The sequence below is a fragment of the Bos indicus genome, chromosome 14, assembly GCF_029378745.1.
Source record: "Bos indicus isolate NIAB-ARS_2022 breed Sahiwal x Tharparkar chromosome 14, NIAB-ARS_B.indTharparkar_mat_pri_1.0, whole genome shotgun sequence".
Lineage (NCBI taxonomy): Eukaryota > Metazoa > Chordata > Mammalia > Artiodactyla > Bovidae > Bos > Bos indicus.
Window position 1 is genome coordinate 37,971,887 of NC_091773.1, and position 22,463 is coordinate 37,994,349.

Here is a 22,463-nt window from a genome sequence, read left to right on the forward strand (position 1 = left end):
ACTTTGTCACCCCATGGACTGTAGCCTGACAGTCTCCTCTGTCCATGGGATTCTCCAGGCAAGAATACTGGAGTGGGTTGCCATGCCCTCCTCCATGGGATCTTCCCAACCCAGGGATCGAACCCAGATCTCCTGCACTGCAGGCAGATTCTTTACCATCTGATCCACAAGGGATGCCTGTCTTCCATTGAGAGGAAGGCAATTGGTTAGGATGAAAGGATGATCAATATCTAAGCATACTGTCAATTAGTAAGAAAACATTAACTTCAGGAAACATAACTAATCAAAATGTAATTTCATACATAAGCAGTAAGTATCCTCTATGGAATATGCTTATTTTTTCACATCTAAATATCCTTGAGGCTTTCATCACTGCAAACATTTATGAATAGATCTCTCTATTATTGTAACATTAATGAAAGAAATGTTGGTGATACTATTCAAATACCAGTAGAGCAAGCTGCTAAGTGACTCCTTTTTTTTTTTCTCTTTGATTTCTTTACCCTCATAAGTGATATTCACTAATACTAACATAATCACCAAAGTACTTTTTTAGTGACATGCTCCAGTGAGCACAATGTGAAGTCCAGAAATGAACATGGCAGGGTGGGGAGGCTAAGTTGCAGTTTTGGCGCTTACTTATTTGTATGAGTTTGAAAAATTTCCTGACTTCTCTGTGCCTCAATATCCTCATTTAAAACACAGGGAGGATATCTCCCCTGCTCTAGGGGAGTTTGCAAGTGTTACAATAGAGTCCACATACAAAGTCTTCAACATAGGTCCTGATGCTGCTGCTGCTGCTGCTAAGTCGCATCAGTCGTGTCTGACTCTGTGCAACCCCATAGACAGCAGCCCGCCAGGCTCCCCTGTCCCTGGGATTCTCCAGGCAAGAACACTAGAGTGGGTTGCTATTTCCTTCTCCAATGCATGAAAGTGAAAAGTGAAAGGGACGTCGCTCAGTGGTGGGTCCTGGTGCACAATAAACATGTCAAAAAATACTAGCAACCATATAGTGCAAATGCATCTTTGTTTTAACTGTATGTGTGCGTGCTCAGTTGCTTCATTCGACTCCAACTCCTTGGGACCCTATGGACTGTAGCCCACCAGGCTCCTCTGTCTGTGGGGATTCTCTAGGCAAGAATATTGGAGTGGGTTACTGTGCCCTCCTCCAGGGGATCTTTCTGACGCAGGGATCGAACCATCATCTCTTGTGTCTCCTGCATTGGCAGACAGGTTCTTTACCATCTGGGAAGCCCTTTAACTGTATACTGGTCCATGTTCATGTACATTTATTCTGAAATGTACAGCATTCATCACAATAGAGATGGGTGAGATAGGGTGGACCGATCTGTCAAATCCTTTCCATGAGAATTATGGCTCAAAACAAATTTTCTACTAAAAAATAAAGAATTTAATGCATTGTTAACATTAGTAGTGTTTCTTTGAGAAACTAGGAAACTAATGAAATATAAATTTACAGTAGCCTCATGGTGAGATCCTCTTGAATTAGTAAGTTGCACTTGGTATTAATTATGACTCTTTGCTACTGGGATGCAAAGAGAGCCAGAGGAAGCACTTTGGAGTTTCAGAAGATGGTCTGGTCTATTCTAAGTTCATTGAGGCATTCGTCTAGAAGCCCACAGCGGGTAATCTACATTTCTGGAGGGGAAAGCAAAGGAGTCTTGATATCTTGCACTTGTAAACTCTAACTGGTGGCTTGGATTCCTGGGATTTTACCAGGCTGTTTTGTAGGAGTGGTTCCAAATTATTTTTTTCTTCCAGAAACCATAAGACAGCCTTTGACATACAGGCACTATTCAGCTCTACAAATTTTACCAATGGGGCAAATTGGAGGTTGAGAACTAAGATGGCTCATCAGTTAAACATTAAACTGGTAGTTTTCAGACTTAACGTGCATCAGAAAAGCCTGGAGGGCCTTTAAAAACATTCTGGGTTCCACCTTCAGAGTAGAAAGTGCAGTTCTAACAAGTTTCCAGTTGATACTGATCTGCTTGTCAAGGGACCACACTTTAAGAAGCACAGTAAGTATAGGAGCTGATTAGAGCTTCGTCGGTAAACTAGTTGGAACCATTGCAATTATATGATAAAATCAGTGTATTTTTGAGGAGCCCATCTTTTATCTCATTCAATTAGATAATTAGTTTTGTAGATACTTGAGAATATCAGTTAACAGGAATTGTACACATTTGAGATAAAAATTCTTGAAAATAATTTCTAAATAAGGACCTCTACCCCTTTTTCTTATTGTAATATATCAATTACAAATCCTATGCTATTCACATGGGTCAGAAAACTGGCAGGGGTCAGACAGGGCAGGCATAATAGATTGTGGGTGCTTAGTAGCTATTATCAGGAGAAAGTGGAGATATTCTATTTTTTACATATGTATAAAAGATTTTTTCCCCTAATTTTGGAAAATTTCATTTTGAATTAGATAGCTTAATTAGTCATATATATTCTCTGAAGAATATCGCCATTTCAGTTTTCTTATTTGTCAAGGAAAAAAAAAAATGGCAAGGGATTGATTATTCTTAAAAAGATAGAGACCTCTTGTGGTCATTCATAAAAGTACTTTCAAAAACAAACCTGGAGTATTTCAGTTTGTCAGAAGGTTTCAAGATCTCTGGCTTAGTTGACATACATTAAAAAATGTTTACAAATATGTATGAATTACCTAATACCTGTCAAAATAGGTAATGTCAGTAATAGAACTTTACATAATGACAACTGCATAAATATATATACATCATTCAGCTATAATAGTTCTATATGATAATTTTAAAATTGACTGAAGCATAAGACATAATGCAAAGTGCACAAACCATTAATTGTTTAGCTCAAGGAATTTTTCCAAACTGAATAGATCTGTGTATCCAGCATATCTGGTAGATTTTCATCATAATTATAGGTAAGGTGACTCAGGTTCAGAGAGAGCATGTGATCTGTTATTTCATAGTACCAATCAAATCCATTTTAACTTCAATCACTCAGAAATATTTAAATGAATAACAAATTTCAATAAATATTAACAGAGGACTTCCCTGGTATTCCAGTGGTTAAGAATCTGCCAGCCAATGCAGGGTATATGGTTCGATACCTGGTCTGGGAAGATTCCACACGCTGAGGGCGAACTAAGCCCGTGCGCCGCAACAACTGAGCCCATGCACTGCGATTCCTGAAGCCCTTGCGCCTGGAGCCTGTGCCTCACAGCGAGAGAAGCCGCCGCAGTGAGAAGCCCTCACACTGCGACGAAGAGCAGCTCCTGCTTGTTGCAACTAGAGAAGGCTCTCATGCAGCAATGAAGACCCTGTGTAGCCAAGAATAAATCAGTAAAGTTTTAAAAGTTAACATAAAAAAGAGTCAATTTACTGAGCCATGATCCACAGTCCAGATTTGTAAGTACTGAATTTTGTTGAATGAAATTACCTTTACGCAGAATTTTTAGAGCAGTAGATAGGCTATACTTTACTATTGTTGTTGTCTGTCATTGTTTACGGCTGCTATCGGTGATGGTGGTTAGCTACTCTTTTTCTCAATTAATAAGCAGTTTGGGAGCATCTTTTATGTACAAAGCACTATTTTGGATTCTTGGGGATACTAAAATGAATAATACTGAGTCTTTGACCTTCTGAGGCTCAAAGTCTAATGCACAAGAAAGACATGTGAGCAGTAGTTTGATATGGTAGTTTGTGTTCTAATAGACTTGAATATCTATATATCTATGTGGACTACTTTTCAAGAAAGTGGCTATATTTTCCCTAATGTCTACTCCAGCTGTGTAAAGCTTGAAAGTCTACAACTTTCTTTATTTGGTGTAAAGCTAGCATGGTGTTGTAGAAAGCAGTACTTGACTAGTAGTCAAAAAGTCATGTTTGAATTGTAGCTCTTTCACTTACTAGTGAAAACATTTTGAGGCCTAAAGAGAGAAGAGCAAGTGTGATGTCTTCTTAACATCATGAAGGGGCTTTTCCACAAATTCTTTTTGCAGCAACTGCTGTTTTGCAGGCAACATGCTAAGTGCTTTTGAAATGGAGCAGGATCCTGTGGTCTGTGCCCCCCATGTCCTCTGCCTGCCTTTTGTCTGTGGAATAATTTGAGCCAAAGAATAAGTTTAATCAGAGAAGTGAGAACATGTAGAAACAAAGGAAAACAGTCAAAGGAAACCAAATAATAATAATAGTTTAGCCATTAAGCATAGTCAAGGACCTTTAGTTCTTGCTCAAGGGCTATGGATAATATTCTGAGCCATATCCTGGGAGCTGTCTTATACATACTGAAACCCCTACCAGGTGGAAGGAGTTAACTACATGATAACCAGACTATAACCATGACATAAGCTGCTACAACTCTGAGAACTGGTCAAGGAAATGGGAACAAACTGACCCTGAAACTGAAGATTAACTGTACTTAAAACAGTCAAGATGATGTTGGTCAGACCACTGCATGACCAATTTCAAGATGACTATCAGAGATGACTGTGCATGTAGCCACCCCTCCCCACCCCTGCCCTTCTGTCTATAAAAGCTCTTCCCCCTAAAAGGTCTTGCCCCTTGATAGTCCGGGGTGGGAGGTGGGGAGGAAGTTGGCCTTTGGACAGGTGGGCCCCCGTTTCCCACTCCCCCAACTGTTGCAAGCATCCAGAATAAAACTAACTTTCCTTCCCACCAACCTGGCCTCTTTATTGGCTTTTGAAAGGCAAGCAGCTGGACCCCACTTTTGGTTACTCTTTATACACAGTCTCTCAGCGAATGCCATGGCACTCACATATTTTTAGATGCTCATATTTTGCACATGATGAAGTGAAGGCTCAGGAGAGTTCAGGGTAAGAGTGGAGCCGGAGTTTAAACCCCACTCTGACTGATGTCACAATTTTGCTTTTTCTTCTGCTCTGAAGTGTGAATGGATAAAGAACAAATTTGGTAAGGATCACTTTTGCTGTAGCAGTTGAATTCACGTAAGGGTATAAAGGGACTTCCCTGGTGGCTCAGATGGTAAAGAATCTGCCTGCAGTGTGGGAGACCTGGGTTCAATCCCTGGGTTGGGAAGATCCCCTGGAGAAGAGAACAGCTATCCACTACAGTATTCTGGCCTGGAGAATTCCATGGACAGAGGAGCCTGGCAGGCTACAGAGTGACTTTCACTATAAAAAGGGGCTTCCTAGGTGGCGCTAGTGGTAAAGAACCTGCCTGCCAACAAGAGATATGAGAGACTTGAGTTGGATCCTGGGTTGGGGATCCCCCTGGAGGAAGAAATGGCAACCCATTCCAGTATTCTTGCCTGGAGAATCCCCATGGATAGAGGAGCCTGGCAGACTACAGTCCATAGGGTCCCAAAGAGTTGGACATGACTGAAGCAACTTAGCATGCATGCAAGGGTATAAAGAGATACTATAAAAATCTTTAAACAATAATTACAAAGAACAACAAATAAAGTGTTATAAAGGAGAGGAAGGACCTCGTGAGATTTCTGTCTCTTCTAGGGGCCTTTTTTAGACCTTTCATTTCTCTTAGTACTTGTGTTTTCTCTTAAACTGATAGTTCTCATCTCCACTGTGGTCATCTATTTTGTTGTCCCTGCCACCAGACTTATATCTTGGGTGCCATGTATGAAGAGTTATACATCTTTGTATTTCCAGTGCCCAGTACAATGCTTGGAACACAGTAGATACTCAATAAATATTTGCTGGATGAATTATAACAAGCATTCATTTCACGGTCATATTAATACATATTCACTAAAAGAGAAATTCTGCTGATTTACTATTGTGCTGAATTTTGAGAAGTGTATAATAATGACTAGATTATCATAAAATCATGATTTTGACCATGTTTATAAAGAGAATGTTTATAAGGCAACTGAAATTGTACATAATATTTGGTGTCTACAACATGCTAGCCTGTTTTGGGTGTTTAACATTGTATTTAATTCTCACAAAAACCTTATGGGGAAAATAAAATTATCTCTACTTCAAAAATTGGGAAAATTGAAAAACTAGGAAACAAACCCAAGTAATTCTGCTCTAAAAATTCTGTGTTAATTAACAGGTGCAAACTATTGTATATAGAAGGGGTAGACAGCAAGATCCTATTGCATCGCACAGGGAACTATATTTGATCCTGTAATAAACCATAATGGAAAGAAATATGAACAAGAATACACACACACACACACGACTGAATCACTTTGCTGTGCAGCAGAAACACACACAACATTGTAAACCAACAATACTTAAATAAAATGAATTAAATTTTTAAATGGATAAAAAATTTCTGTATTTAACAACTAGACTTTTAATTCGCATTGTTAAGGAGATTTATTGTTGTTGTTACATGACCTCATAGTAGCATCTTCTAATGAAAACTGATAAATGTTTTGTCTATCAACCTTTCACCAAAGGCACAGCCTCTCCATGAGGAATCCTAAGTATCTTGGGAAACTGATGCTTTTGTACCTGAGCCATCTCTACTCCATCTACAAAACCCATGAGTAATTTGCAATTAACATGTTTCATTACTCATCTTAAATAATCAGGAACTCATATTTTAGATCATTTCCTCTACAAAACGTCCAGTTGCACCTCCCAAGTGACTTCCGTGCGCAGAGACCCCGCCCCGAGTCTTTGCGGACTCGCCCCGCAGCTTTCTCGCCGGCGAAACTACACTTCCCAGTGATCTGTTCGTCCATCCGCCCGCACGCAACTTTCCCGGCTCCGGGTGGCACCCGGAAAAGCTAAACGGCTCTTTGCAGGGCAGTGTGGCTGGAGGAAGTAAAGGACGGACCGGCGAGGCCCTCCCGCTCTCGCGCACCCCGAAATGGCTCGGAGGCAGGACGAGCAGAGAGGGGGAGCGCCCTTGATTGCGGAAGGCAAGTCGGACGCAGAGGTTAAGCTCATTCTGTACCACTGGACGCATTCCTTCAGCTCTCAAAAGGTAAAGGCCTTGGCCGGGCGGGCGGCGCAGATCGGGTTTCAGCACCTGGACAGCTCCCGCTGGGTGCCGCCCGGGGAAGCCCGCCCACCGAGACCTCCAACTCAACCCCTGCGGGCGGCGCGCCCTGTGGGGCAGGGGTGCGCTTTATATGGAGGAGCAGGGAAAATCAGTCTGAGATGGGAAGGCCGTGACTCAGGCACCGCCACTCATGAAATGCGACAGAAAACATCACTTTCGGCGTTGGGGCGGGAGGCCTCGTCTCCGGGGCCTTTGGAGAGTGAGGCAGAGGGAAGCGCCTTCCGGCAACCATCCCATCCAGGGTTCCTTCTTTTACTCTTGGTTGATTGACTTTTCAACAGGCCTAGTGTATCTGTTTCAGGTTCTTACTATGGGGACGCATCATAAGGTTTAGGACACAAAGAAAAGTAGTAGTGATGAAGAGGGTGACCGTGGACTGAATATTGCCAGAATCATTCTCATTACGTATCTTTTCTAACTTACAAGATTGAGGTGCGAGAATATGTCTCACTTGTTAATTCCAGGAATAGAGTTGAAAGGGGTGTTGAAAATATTAATAACTCAGGGAAGCACAAAAAGGCTGCTGGCTGGTATCCAGGGATGTCATTTAATTAAAAGCCTACCTGCGTTGTGGTAACCAATGTGAACTCTTCCAGGTGCGCTTGGTAATTGCTGAAAAGGCATTGAAGTGCGAGGAACATGATGTAAGTCTGCCCCTGAGTGAGCACAATGAGCCTTGGTTTATGCGTTTGAACTCAACTGGAGAAGTGCCCGTCCTTATCCACGGGGAAAACATTATTTGTGAGGCCACTCAGATCATTGATTATCTTGAACAGACTTTCCTGGATGGTAATGTTAAGGCTATTTGTGATTTCTTGGATTTACTTTCAACACAAATATATGTCTTCCCTCCTTCCTCCCTTCCATCCCTCCTCCCCTCCTTTTCTTCTTCCCTGCTTCCTATTTCCTCCCTTCCTCCCCTCCTTCTCCCTTCCTTTTGGTTTCATGATGTTGGTTTAGTGCTAACAACCTTTTCCATTTCCATAAGCACACAAATAAAAATGGGTCAATAGCATAATTTGTATAAGCCATTGTGATTCCATTGAAACGATTTCATGTAAACTACCAATTTAAATGTTGAAATTTCCCTTTTAAATTCATTGCAAGAAACCCTGCAGGTGTATGATTTGTGGTGGTAATTTATTAGCCTTGAAGTCAGATTCATATTATTGACAGCCTATTCTATGTCCGACATTTTGTAATTTCTGTTCTAGTCAGTCTTCAAAAAAAAAAAAACAAAAAAAAACAAAAAAACCTGAGATAAGCATGGTAGATTAATTATTCCTATTTTGTACACGAGGAAAGAGAAAAAGGTTGCCTAAGGTAACATAGATGTTTTATAGCAGAATGGGCTGGAATGTAAGCCTTTCAAATCCAAACCTTCCTATCACATGGACTGTCGCTCATAGTCATTGGCACTTACACATTGTCCTTGCTCCTTCCCTAATAACAAGCCTTTCAGGTAAACTGTAGCTTTAATATTTGCCCAAGATTATACAGCTGATCAACGGCAGAACTGAGAACAGAACAGAGGGCTCTAAGCTTTCAGGCTAACAACTCGTCTGAAAAAGGAACTGCATGATAAGATCCAATTACTCTTCATCTGCTACCAGTTATGCGAATGTTAATTAGGCAGGATAAAACCAGACTATAACCTCAAATTACTGGAAGCTGAGAAAGGAAATTTTAAGGCAGAAAAAAAAAAAGTCTGAGGTACTTAGAAGAAAGATAAGTATAGGACCTAAATAGGGGTGGGGTTTGCCACAGGCAATTAGATTAGCAATGGCCTACCCTTATTCTTAATCTAAGTGTTTAGTTCCCTAGGATTTTGATTGGAGTTGGCCATCTATCTAAACCAAGGAGTTTAACTTGGTGTAATGAACTTCTTTTCCATCCATCATTATTTGCTAGCCCTTAAGTCTAAATTAAGTCTAAATTCTGGGGACTGTACAGAAAATGGGGGCTAATTGATTTAAGATACATTTTCTCAATCTTGAGCTTTTTGGAAATGGAGAAGTCTGTTAAATAATAATTTGTATTTCTTGGGAGAAGTGATTATAGTAATGTGAATAAGACAAAATAATTGCATAAGAATTCTACTATAAGTCATCAAAAACTTTAAAAAGATACAGCAAATGAAAATCATATTTAAATATTTTGTTTAGCATCCCTTGAACTACTATCACTAGCCTTTTCCCGCCTCCTCTTCCTTACATTGTTTCTACTCTCAATTGTTCAGTAATGTACAATGATACTTCACAATATAGTCATGTTAATGATGATTAGGCTTTATTAAATTTTTCTTTAGGCTTTTTCTTTTTCTTTGACTATTTCATAGCAAAACTGGAATGCATTCTGAGTCCTGCTCAAGGTGAATACTAAGTTCTTACTATAATTTCTCGAATCAGAGGAGAAAGCATTGTGGGCTAAACATTAAGATGAAAATATGGAAACTAAGAACTTAATTCTGGTTGTACTGATAGAGTAAACAGACAGTGAAGAATCCTAGCTCTTAGTCTGAAACTTGAATTTTCTTTTTGTTCTCTTGGGAACTAGGTGTCATAGTTTTATCAGTTGCAGAGATAAAGCAATCCAAACAACTCTTATTTCACTCTTTGCTGTTTCCCAAGGAGAAGAGTCATTCAGTTGGAAAGGGTTAAATAAAGATTAAGATTAAGGGAACTAAAACCTATAGTAGATATGAAGGCAGTAAGAAAACAATTACTTTATATAAATGAAGGCTACTCTAGTTTCTAGATGAAGTTTATCTAAAATAAACATGTAAGCATTATCACAATGATCATTAACATAATGTATATTTATTATTAAGAATTCATGGAGGTTAGGAAAAGTGCCAGACAAGAGAGAGAAAATGTTATTCATTGATAACATGTTATTTAACATGTATTCCATTGACCAGCTTCCCTGGTGGCTCAGAGGGTAAAGCGTCTGCCTGCAATGCAAGAGACCCGGGTTACATCCCTGGGTAGGGAAAATCCCCTGGAGAAGGAGATGGCAACCCACTCCAGTATCCTTGCCTGGAGAATCCCATGGACAGAGGAGCCTGGTGGGCTACAGTCCACGGGGTTGCAAAGAGTTGGACACAACTGAGCAACTTCACTTTCACTTTCTTTCTTTCCATTGACCAGCAGCATTGGTATCACCTCGGAGAAGGCAGTGGCACCCCACTCCAGTACTCTTGCCTGGAAAATCCCATGGACGGAGGAGCCTGGTAGGCTGCAGTCCATGGGGTCGCTGAGTCGGGCACGACTGAGCGACTTCACTTTCACTTTTCACTTTCATGCATTGGAGAAGGAAATGGCAACCCACTCCAGTATTCTTGCCTGGAGAATCCCAAGGACGGAGGTGCCTGGTGGGCTGCCGTCTATGGGGTCGCACAGAGTCGGACACTACTGAAGCGACTTGGCAGCAGCAGCAGCAGGAGTCTATTAGAAAGGCAGAAATCTAGACCCTACTGCAAGTCTATTGAATCAGAATCTATATTTTAATAAGATTCCAAAGTGACTCATACATACATAGAAGTTTGAGAAGCAGTACTACAAATTATTTTGCATTAAGTAATTGCTTAAGCTTTAAGCAGTGCTGTAAAACACTTCTTTATGTATGGCAGAGTTCTAGAATGTGTTGTCAAAAATTAAAAACAGTATTTTTGAGTATCTTGATTAAAAGGATCCAGCATAAGTTTTACATTACTGGAGAATGTCTCTAACACTTTAAAAAGTGTGTGCTGGGCATAGTTCTTGGTATAGTGTTTCTTGATTTAAGTAGAGCATTTGAGATTGTGTCATATGATAGCCCTTTGGAATGAAGGAGCACGTATGGCTAGATAAGAATAATGCATATATTCTGATGAATAAACCACCATTCTGAAGAATATTCATTTATAAATTTCTTATACTATGTTGCTTATTTAGCTATATTCTCTCATTTCACTTATCCTATGATAATTCTATCACACCTTAATTATTTCATTTACTGGCAGACCCTGTATGCACTGTGAAGTCAGAGACAGTGTCTGTTTCACTAACAACTATATTTCCAGTGCCTCATATGGTGAATGTTCTCTAATGGGAGCTTAATAAATATTTTTGAATGATTAAAATGAATGAAATATTGAAAATAGATATCAACTTGGACAGGGATCTCTGCTGGTGTTCTTTTAGGCTTCTGTTCTCTGATTTGAGTCTAACAATTCCATAAATGATTTGAATAAAGGCATGGAAGAAATACTGTTACACTTGTGGATGTGTAAACTGCAGTCGTTAAAATGATGAGTAGCTTATGAAATGCTTTGCATGGAACAATAACTAAGATAAAGTTTTACAAGACTAAAAGTAGTATATGAATTTTGTTTGGAAAAATCAGCTTTGTTAATGAAGGATGGGAGCCCTGGCTTGCTAATAAGTTACCAACAACAGCCAACAATGAAATAAAAGACAAGTGTGATCTTGAGTTGTTTCAGAAGTGTAGGTTCTATCCAGAGCATGGCTAATTGTGAGCTGCTACATTTGAACTCGATAGAACATGCAGCATTTTGGTCAATTATGGATGGAACTTTGAGGAAAGTTGACAAATTAGAATGAATAACACTTGAATGAATTTCATGAGGTGTGTAGTTGCCCGTGGTTCAAATGAGAGGCTTTAAGTGTATCCATTCATCTCCAGAACAGAGTGTAGTCGTCAGCAGGCATCACTTTTGCTGTTATTTGTTGGTATCTTTCATTAGTCTACCAAATGAGACTGTACTAAAAATGATGGCTTGCTGGCCTGTACACTTTTCTCAACCTTTCTGTGTAATCAGTATTTACATATTTACATCTTATGCTTTTGGTATATTGTAATCTCTTTTAATGAACTTTAACATGGCCACTAGATAATTAAAAAAAAAAAAAAGGTGAGCATTAAATAACTACAAAATACTAGAATATATACTATTTATTATTGTCAAATAACTCATTGGTAACATGGAATCAAGGGTGTTGTATGGTAAATATTGAATTTTGGTAACTTAATATGTTATGTAACAGTTCTCTGAAGATTATGTCCCATGTCTTATGTCCATATATGTCATTTTGAATATTCTTAGGAAAAGAATTTGGTTTGGAAAGAATCCCAGTATCCTGGTAGATTAAAGGATCACATATTAAGTCCAATTAGGACATGTAAATTTATTTTATAAATACAGTTTTATCAATAGAAAATTAATTCAGATTTTAAAAATAATATTAATTCTGAAATTACTGTTACTTTAAATAATATATTTATTTATGTAAAGGAATTTCCAATTATTGTTAAGGTCATAGAATAAATAATTTTATGTCTGTTAATAAAAGGCTCTCATATATAATTGAGTAACATTACATACTTGTTAGCACATCTACTGAAATTGCAAATTAGCTCAAAGTGTGTAACTGAATGCAGAGAAAATATGGTATATGGTAAGGAAAAGAAACGGAGTCTTTAAAACTCCTGATTATGCCAATAAAAGTGGTTTTAAAAAGTAATTAAAACAACTTTCTGTGATTTGTTCAATTTTAGTGGATGCTAGGCCCCTCTGTCCATGGGATTCTCCAGGCAAGAATACTGGAGTGGGTTCCATGCTCTCCTACAGGGGACCTTCCCCACCCAGGGATCAAACTTGCATCGCCTATGTACGTCTCCTGCATTGGCAGGCAGGTTCTTTACCACTAGTGCCACCTGGGAAGCTAAACTCTTTTTATTGTTTGCTCTTGGAGAAACAATGTAATTTTTAAAAAAAATTGCTCAGGGCCATTCTTAGTCTACTTAGCAACACAGGGACTTGAGGATATATGGAGCTGATGTCCCCATTAAATGGATTGCAATATGATTTTATCCTTTCTTTCTGATTTCAAATTTTGTGCTTTTGTTTTCTCTCCTTGTTTATCGCCTCTTTCTGCTTTGTGTCTATCCGCTTGTTTCTGATCTGCTGCCTAAATTTAGTCTTGCCTTTGTCCCTACTCAGTGTTTCTACAAAGTCAGTTCTTATGCCAATGTATTTGTTTGTTCTTCCAGCTTAGTCACTAATCCTGGCTTCCACTACGGCAATGCTCCTCCCCAGTGCTGGAAACTTCTTTTATTGCTTTTTCTTTAAAATCCTCTGACTGTCTCTCCTGCCCCTGTAACCCTTCTGTTGTTTTCTCACTCCTGACCAAGATAGACCCAGAAAAGATTTTCTAAGTATCATAACAAAAGTGCTTTATGAAAGGACTGGAAAGTAAAAGAAGATGAGAATGAGAGGGAAGATTTTCTGTGTCACTCAAAGGAAATTCCCAATTGTGTTTTGAAAAAACTCTTTTTCCAGAGGCAGCTGTCTGTTGCTAATCTGTTGCTGGTGTCAGGAAGATGCTGGTAGTACATCGTCATGTGGACAGGGTGTCCTTGAAGAGAGAAAGTGAGCTTGGAAAAGAACATGGGTTCAGCGGGTATCTGAGCCTCTGTCTGACAGAGTTGTCTTAGGAGATAGTTATATAGTTCATGGCGCACTGAGTAGAAGATTATTTTCAGGCGTTCAAACATTTGGATGCAGGCTTGGCCATATGGACCTTTCCCAGAAAGCAATTAGACATTATTTTTCCTGCTCTCATTCTCTTTCCAGGAAGGAAGTGGTATGCTCTTCTGAAGTCAAGACCCCAGCCTGGCCCCACAAAGCAGCCAGAGCCAGTAGCCATAAATTTAACAACCTGGGAAGCATTTTAAAATGCTGCATCATTTATGGTTATTAACCTGTGGTTCTTGAACCCTCCAGAGCAGTGGTTCTTAAACTTCTAGGTTTCAAGGCCCCTTTGTTTTAGAAGTTAATGAGGACACTTGAGAGAGCTTTTGTTTATATGGGCTATCTATCAATACTTATCAAATTAGAAATTAAAATTGAGAAAAGTTTAAAATACAAGAACATACAAGCCTCATATCCCGTTAACTGTCAGAGCGATGGAGTTTTTACACATTGTGTAACCTCTGGAAAATACCACTGTACACTCAAGAGAGGTTAAGAATGAAAAAGCAATGAACATCTTAATATTCCTATAAAAACAGCTTTGATTTGTAGACCCTCTGAGGGTGTCTTCAGGAAGCCCAGGGATTTTCCGACCATACTTTGTGAACTGTTACCCCTAGTGGTCTGTGAACAAAATCCAGGAGATTTACTATCTTAGAGGGGAAAAAAATTACATCTTTGTTTTTCACTAATTTCCAAAAGAAATGGATCAGTTCCTTCATTTCCAGTGTAGGCAGAATTCAAAGCAGTATCAGAAGCGCCTATGACTTTGTTCATATGTTCACATGATGGTGATGTGTTAATAGCATTATTGTTATTGCAGATGTCTTAAATATCACTTATGCCCCTCACTACATTGAAATTATTGTAGTTATTAGATCTGCTGTTAGATCTTGTTAATGTGTTAATAAAAGACACCCATATTACTATTTTATCATTTAAATTTACTCTGATAACATACTTTAATATAATCAATTTTCTTTGCAATGCTATGTATTTTATGCATTTAAGAACATTATTTTGGAGGTCAGTGGCAAACAAAAAGTTAAGAACTCCTCAGAATTTCAAGCACCTTAGAAAGCTGCCAGTCTGTTATTCTCATGGGAATGTCTACTGTGCATTATTGGGGGTACTGGTGACATTCTGAGATCCTGAAAGGTCCGTAAGGAAGTGTGATCTAGTTGGGCAAACCCACAGTTGATGAGCAGTTTGCAGCTGACATGTGAGCCTTGATCATTCTAATGCAGACTTCAGAATTAGGGTCGCTAGCAGGGAATTAGACACTTGCCCACTGACGAGTAATCCATCTTCTGTTTTTCTTAGAGAGTCAGAAATGGCCTATTCACTTAAAAGTTTGTTCTTAGTCTGGCATGATGAGATCTTGCCTGAAATGCTCTGCAACCAATTGTGAATTGTCAGTGCTTATGAATGAGTGAGTGTAGGATGCTCAAAAGGATTCTAAATTAAATAAATAACCCAAACTAAATAAGTGAATAAGCAAAAAGAAATGTATAGAGTAGAGGCTGTTCTTTTTAACCGTTGGATTAATAAGCTTTTTGGCACTTTTTTAGAGGCAGTTTGAGAGTTAAAAGTGGGAATTGGTTCTACAGGAACTTATTCCTGGCCTCTGGATCATATGGTTTATCTTTATTTTTCTTGGATAGTCTCTGAAAAGTATACCCTTCGAAGATGTTATGATGATGTAATACAACAGAGCACTGCATTAGGAGTTCATGACTTTGGTTCTTGTTCTGCCTCTACTTAGCTGTGGGCTCTTAGGAGAATGTCTCAGCCTCTATATGTCAGTGTCATCATTAACTGCTCCAGAGCTTCTCCAGCTCAAATGTTCCTATAGCTAGCGATTTGGGGACATATTCATTTATTAATTGAAATTTATTGAACACCTGCTATCAGCCAAACATTATATTAGGCAACTGAGGATTCAACAAACAATAGTACATGATCCCTACCTTTAGGAGTCTATAGTCTAGAGTTTAACCAACAAAAGAATATTTATGTGAAACCAGTTTCCAGAGATAAAATACCAGAATTTCCTGGTGAATTCCATGAAGACTAGCCATTCACATTCACATAGCATCAACAGGATCACTCTTTTTTTTTTAAATATATTTTTAATTGGAGGATAATTGCTTTACACTATTGTGTTGGTTTCTGCCATATTCATCAACAGGATCACTCTTGGTATGTACTGGAACCTTGGAAGGTGTGGTCCCTGATCATCTTTCCATAATGAGCCTTGATTCACTTAACCAACATTTACCAATGGCCTAAAATGAGACCTCAGTTCAAATCCTGGGTTGGGAAGTTCCTCTGGAGAAGGGATAGCCTACCCACTGCAGTATTCTTGGGCTTCCCTGGTGGCTCAGACAGTAAAGAATCTACCTGCAATGCAGAAAACCTGGGTTTGATCCCTGGGTTGGGAAGATTCCCTGGAGAAGGAAATGGCTACCCACTCCAGTATTCTAGCCTGGAAAATCCTCATGGACAGAGTAGCCTGGCGGGTACAGTCCATGGGGTTGCAAAGAGTTGGACAGGACTGAGCGACTAAGCACACATGAAGTGTATGAGACACGATGCTGGACTCTGGATCATATGTTCTCTGCCCTGAAGGAGTTCATAGGGCAAAAAGATACAATAACTAATTAAGGTGAAAAGGGTTATAAAGGAATTTGTACCAAGTATTTTTTGTGTACAGAGGAAGGCACACTTGATCTAGTCAGATGTTGGTAGTTGTGGCAGGTTGGAGAAGATTTCACAGAGGAGTTGGCATGAAAATCTGGACCTTGAGAATAGTGATTTGTGAGTTGGAGAAGTCTGATCATGGTTTGGAATCTGGTCTAGGACATCAGTTCAATTCAAGTTTTGAATGTTGAGGCTGGGAAAACGTCATCCTTTACCTCCCTTCATATAATATTGTAAATGTTAATGATGAGGGGGCTGGTATTTTTCTTTTTTGCTTTTAGTTGTAACGTCTCATTTGTAACTTTTTCTTCAATGTTTGTGTATGTGTTTGTATGTATATTTTAGAAAAAACACCCAGATTAATGCCTGATAAAGGAAGCATGTATTACCCACGGGTCCAGCATTATCGAGAACTACTTGACTCTTTGCCCATGGATGCCTATACACACGGCTGCATTTTACATCCTGAGCTAACCGTGGACTCCATGATCCCAGCTTATGCAACAACAAGGATTCGCAGTATGTAGAGGTCTTAAAGACCTGCACTTCTGCCTCACATTTCTTTTCACTCATTTTTGACACCCAGCACATCTCAGGAAGACCTGAGGGCGGGATTGTTGAGTTTGCTTCGGGGACATACACGTTACACATCGATCCATGTACCAGGCAGATGAATCTGTGCTTCATCTGTTTGGCTGGACATTTGTTGTCTTTAGGATCTGATTTTCCAGCTCTTGGCCTTGAGGACCAAGCATAGATAAAACTCAGAAGAGTGGCCTGTGGAAGAGTAAAGAACGTAGCATGTTTACAGGGACAGACAGACTAGGAATCAGAACAGCTGGGGTCTGCAGGCAGTTGTGGGCGATGGAGTTCACGTTTCTGGTCCTTTAGTTTTGTTTCATTATGTGAAGGCTGTCTCCTCATTACTCTGCCTCTAGGTTCAGTGAGTGGTGATCCACTGAGGTTGAGCTGTGACCGCTAGCTCTCTCCTTCCTCCTGTCCTGAGCATAGGGATGGGTCAGTGTATGGGATGAGGAGCAGGAGGTGTGCTTCATGGCCCAGCGGTGGGAAGGGAAGGGGCTGTGGTCAGACTGAGGAGTGACCAGGAACACTCGCACTCAGATCTCCAATTCCGCCAAGCATGTTCTTCCCATGACATCATGCCTCGTTTTTAGGGTTCTCTTACTTGCACTGTTTTCTTTTCTTTCTGATGCCCTCCTGCTCAGTCCTCTCCCGTTCCCCGCTCTCCCTCACTCCATCTTCCTCGTCTCTCTCCTGGCCTCTCACCTTCCTCGTGTTCCTCCTCCTCCTCCTCATAAATACCCATCATATGGTTTGAAGCAAGTATTCTGACCATAGTTCTATCATCCAGAATAAATATTTCTCTAAATAATGCTTTTTCCTTCCCTTCACAAAAAAAGTTTATTACAGAAGACTTGAAAGGGACTGAAAGGTAGGACAACTGTTCTGCACTTAGCACTCACGGTGTGCTGGACTTTGCTCTAAGCACTTTCCAAGGGGCCTCTTATTTCATCCTCAACCTGCGTGGCAGATAGTCTCATAGCTGCAATTTAAAGGTGAGGAAACCGAGGCACAGAGAGGGGGGAGTCTGGGGCAGAGAGAGGGCGTGACCCCCCAGCGCGTATGTTCTTACCATCAAGTTTCCCTACTTCTCCTTGTTTCTTATATGGAAGGGAGGAAATAATTTTCTGTTTCAAAACTGATTTCATCATCAGGCCAAATTGGTAACACGGAGTCTGAACTGAAAAAACTTGCCGAAGAAAACCCAGATTTACAAGAGGCGTACATTGCAAAACAGAAGCGACTTAAAGTAAGTAAACCAGGCTGTCCTCAGTTGACATCTGCTATTTGTGTTAAATGGTCCACTTTTTGTAAAAGTATTGCTATTTCTTAGAATATCTTCTATTAAATATCACAAATCATCAGTGCACATGTTACCTTTGGCTCATGCTCTGCTTTTAGAAAGAATTTTTCTTTATTAGATTTGATATTCAGACCTAACGACAATTTCTTGAAGAGCAGATATTGCTCATGCTGGTTGCCAAGGCAAGTTATAAAATGTAAAAGCAGGTTAATAAAATATCATAGGAATCTGTCATTTCAGGTATTTTGCACTTTGAGTCAGCTGGACCTCTGTTTATGACCTTTTTATACCAATAAAGCAATCAGCGGATTTTTTTTTTAATAGTGTATATCTTCCCCTCACACCTTTCATTTTTTGCCTTTTTACATTTTGATCACCTTCACCCATTTCTCCTACCTCTTACCCCCTGCCTCTGGCAACCACTGGTCTATTCTCTGCATCTATGAGCTTAGTTCCCTAGTGTCTCAGAGGTTAAAGCGTCTGCCTGGAATGCAGGAGACCTGGGTTTGATCCCTGGGTCGGGAAGATCCCCTGGAGAAGGAAATGGCAACCCACTCCAGAACTCTTGCCTGGAGAATCCCACGGAGGGAGGAGCCTAGTAGGTTACAGTCCATGGGGTCACAAAGAGTTGGACACGACTGAGCGACTTCCCTTTCACTTTCAGAAGCTTAGTTATTTGTTTGTTTTTTAGATTCCACAAATAAGAGAGATCATATGGTATTTGACTTTTTCTGTCTGATTTATTTAACTTAGCATAATTCTCTCAAGGTTTAACTACATTGTTGTAAATGGCAAAGTTTTTATTCTTTTTTTGTAGCTGGAAAATATTCCATTCTATATATACACATCACAATTTTTTAAAATCCATTAATCTGTTGATGAACACTTAAGTTGTTTTGCCTATTGTAAATAATACTGCAAGGAACATAGGATTGCAGGTATCTTTCAGATTAATTTAAAAAATTGTTTTTAACTGGAGGATAAGCTTTACAATGTTGTGTTGGTTTCTGCCGTACAACAGCGTGAATCAACCATAAGTATACACATATCCCCTCCATCCTGAACCTTCCTCCCACCCCCTACCCCATTCCACCATCTAGGTTGTTACAGAGCAGTGGGTTGAGCTCCCTGTGTTATGCAGCAGCTTCCCATTAGCTGTCTGTTTTACATATGATAATGTATATGTTTCAATGCTATTCTCTCAGTTCATCCACCCTCTCGTCACCTGCTGTGTCCACAAGCCTGTACTCTGTGTCTGTATCTTGATTCCTGCCCTGGAAATAGGTTCATCAGTACCATTTTCTAGAACCCAGATATATGCGTTATTAAGAATTTATGTTTTTGTTTTTGTTTGGCTAAATACCCAGAAGTAGAATTGCTGGATTGTGTATTAGTTCTATTTTTAATTTTTTGAGGAACCTCTACACTATTTTCTATCATGGCTGTACCAGTTTACATTCCCACCAATAGAACACAAAGATTCCCTTTTTTCCACATCCTTGTCAACACTTACAGTTTTTGTCTTTTTGATAATAGCCTTTCTAACAGATGAGGTAGTATCTTACTGTGGTTTTGAATTGTTTTCCCTGATGATCAAAAATGTTGAGCATCTTTTCATGTACCTATTGGCCTTTGCATATCTTTGGGAAAATGTCTATCTAGATCTTATGCCCATTTTTAAATTGAATTGTTTACTTGCTATTGAGTTATGTGTGTGTGCGTGCATGCTCAGTCATGGCCAGCTCTTTGCAACCCCATGGATTGTAACCCACCAGGCTTCTCTGTCTGTGGGATTTCCCAGGCAAGGATAAGGGAGTGGGTTGCCATTTCCTACTCCAGGGGATCTTCCCATCCCAGGGATCAAACCTGGGTCTCCTGCATTGTAGGCAGATTCTTTACCAACTGAGCCACCAGGGAAGTCACACATCTCTGACCCCTCAGTTATTCATTCATTGAAGACTGCTGAATTTCCATTCTTAAACTTCCTTTGTGGTCCAGTGGTTGACTCTGTGCTCCCAATGTAGGGGACATGGGTTCAATCCCTGGTCGGGGAAGATCCCACGTGCCACATGACATGGCCAACGAAGCAAAACAAAATCAACACAACCATCTTCAGGACTTCTCTGGCTCTCCAGTGACTGAGACTCTGCACTGCCAATGTAGAGGTTAGGAGCTCCATCCCTGGCTGGGGAACTAAGATCCCACATGCTGCTAGGTGTGGCCAAAAGATTAAAAAAAAAAAAAAAAAAAACTAAACTAAAAAATTGCATTCTTGAGTTGGGCATGAAAGGAATCTCTCTTTTTTTAAACTTTTTATTTTGTATTGGGGTTAAGCTGATTAACAAACAGTGTCGTGATAGTTTCGGGTGAACAGCAGAGGGACTCAGCCATACACATATGCACGCATCAGTTCTCCCCCAAACTCCTTTCCCAGTGACAGGAGTCTCTTTATGCCCTCATATTCTTTGTCCTCTCTGATCCTTCAGTCCCACAGGAGTTGCCAGTGGACAGTGAGTCTGGCCCCTGGGATAATTTCACAGCCAGGGCATTTCCGCTCAGGTTTGCTTTTGCTTTGGTTATTCTGTTTCTTCTCATTGTCTAGAATAAACAGACTCCCACTGTATAAAAATTTATATCTTCTCTGCTCTACACTGATTATTTTTACAGGCATAAATAACCTACTTAGTTATTTTTGTTAATTAGTCAAAGCTCCTTGACCATGACAATGTCAAATATTTGAAGAAAATTCTTGATGAATTGGAGAAAGTCTTGGATCAGGTTGAAACTGAGTTGCAAAGAAGAAATGAAGAAACCCCAGGTAGGTTCTCATTTGTGTTCTTTTTGTCTTTTTCTGTATACCAGGGGTATTTATGGGAACATTCTTAGATTTCACCCAAAACATTCTGTAAACTATCTTAAACTGTTAGTACTCACGGACAGTTTGACTTTATGATAGCAACAATAATACTGAATTCAACAAAACCCAGGTGTCTAGTTGTAACTCTGCATTTATATGAAATATAGCCAGTGAAGAATTTTTTTTTGCACAACTTAAGTTATGGTTGGTAGCTTCCTACCTGGCCTGTTTCACAAGTTTTAATTACAGTGGTTAGTTTGGGAGTGTTCTACTTGCTAGAACATTCCCTCTAGTTTTTTCCTTAGGTGGGAGAAAAATTGCAAATTGAAGTAAAGTATAACATGGGTGGGCTTCCCAGGTGGCGCTAGTGGTAAAGAACCCACTTGCCAATACTGAACACATGAGACATGGGTTCAATCCCTGGGTCAGGAAGATCCCTTGGGGGAGGAAATGGCAACCCACTCCAGTATTGTTGCATGGAGAATCCCATGGACAGAGGAGCCTGGGGCAGGGAGAGGTGGGGGCTACACTCCACAGAGTTGCAAAGAGTCAGAAACAACTGAAGGAACTTAGCATAACATGGGAGTCAGCCTGTGTGTATGGGCAGGCTGGCTGGTGAGCACCCCTCTTCTGTACCTGTGAAAATGAGTGAATGATGAAGCCCAAGTGCAGACACATGGACTGTTTGCACTATTCTGACTGACCACAAAGTTGAAGACCATGTTACCTGCAACTTGCTTCACAATAGGGATTTTCTTCTGTTTTAAATAAGTAGCAATTAACAAAAGCAGCAACTACTGAGTGACGTTTAAATCCTCAAGTACATGTGTCATTTTTTTAACCCACGAGGAAATATCTGTTAACTCTGTTGGCTTGGAGGCATGATAGACAGGCTTTGAGCTTAAGTAGCTCTAGTGACACCTAGGGACCCAGGTGCCTGTCAGGTGTCAACCAAGTGTCCCTTAGCTTTGGGATGGATTATTTTGATGTGGACCATTTTTAAAGTCTTTATTGAATTTGTTACAATATTGCTTCTGGTTTATGTTGTGATTTTTTTTTTTTTTTTTTGCTGAGAGGCATGTAGGATCATATATTCCCCACCAGAGATTGAACCTGCACTCCCTGCATTGGAAGGTGAAGTCCCGTAGCTTGGGATACATTTGCATGCTGCCCTCCTTTTTTTTAAGCATAGAATTACTCACTGAGTGTGATTGTCAAGAAAATGTACCATAGCCTTCATCTTTTGCTATAGTCACCCTTGCCCTCAACACTAAGAGCAGAGATGCCAACCAGAGTCTGTCTGTACAATGCGTGCACGTGTGCTCAGTAACTCAGTCATGTCTGACTCTGTGTGACCCCATGGACTGTAGCTCACCAGGCTCCTTGTCCATGGGATTCTCCAGGCAAGAATACTGGACTGGGTTGCCATGCCCTCCTCCAGGGGATCTTCCCAAC

The 22,463-nt window shown here is 40.1% G+C and overlaps 1 protein-coding gene across 7 annotated transcripts in view; it reads left to right on the top strand.

Moving 5' to 3' along the window:
- GDAP1 (ganglioside induced differentiation associated protein 1) overlaps positions 1 to 22,463 on the top strand; it is a 50,182-nt gene that overhangs the window by 24,406 nt on the left and 3,313 nt on the right. For 4 of the 7 annotated variants that reach the window (XM_070802723.1, XM_070802724.1, XM_070802721.1 and 1 more), the window contains exons 3-7: positions 6,769 to 6,950; positions 7,625 to 7,817; positions 16,612 to 16,785; positions 18,003 to 18,097; positions 20,855 to 20,969. In XM_070802723.1, the coding sequence (XP_070658824.1) occupies positions 6,834 to 6,950; positions 7,625 to 7,817; positions 16,612 to 16,785; positions 18,003 to 18,097; positions 20,855 to 20,969 (694 nt within the window). In that variant the 5' untranslated portion in view covers positions 6,769 to 6,833. Of the gene's footprint in view, positions 1 to 6,768; positions 6,951 to 7,624; positions 7,818 to 16,611; positions 16,786 to 18,002; positions 18,098 to 20,854; positions 20,970 to 22,463 lie in introns of those variants that run through there. The other 3 variants (XM_070802726.1, XM_070802725.1, XM_070802727.1) reach the window with 3 other exon arrangements.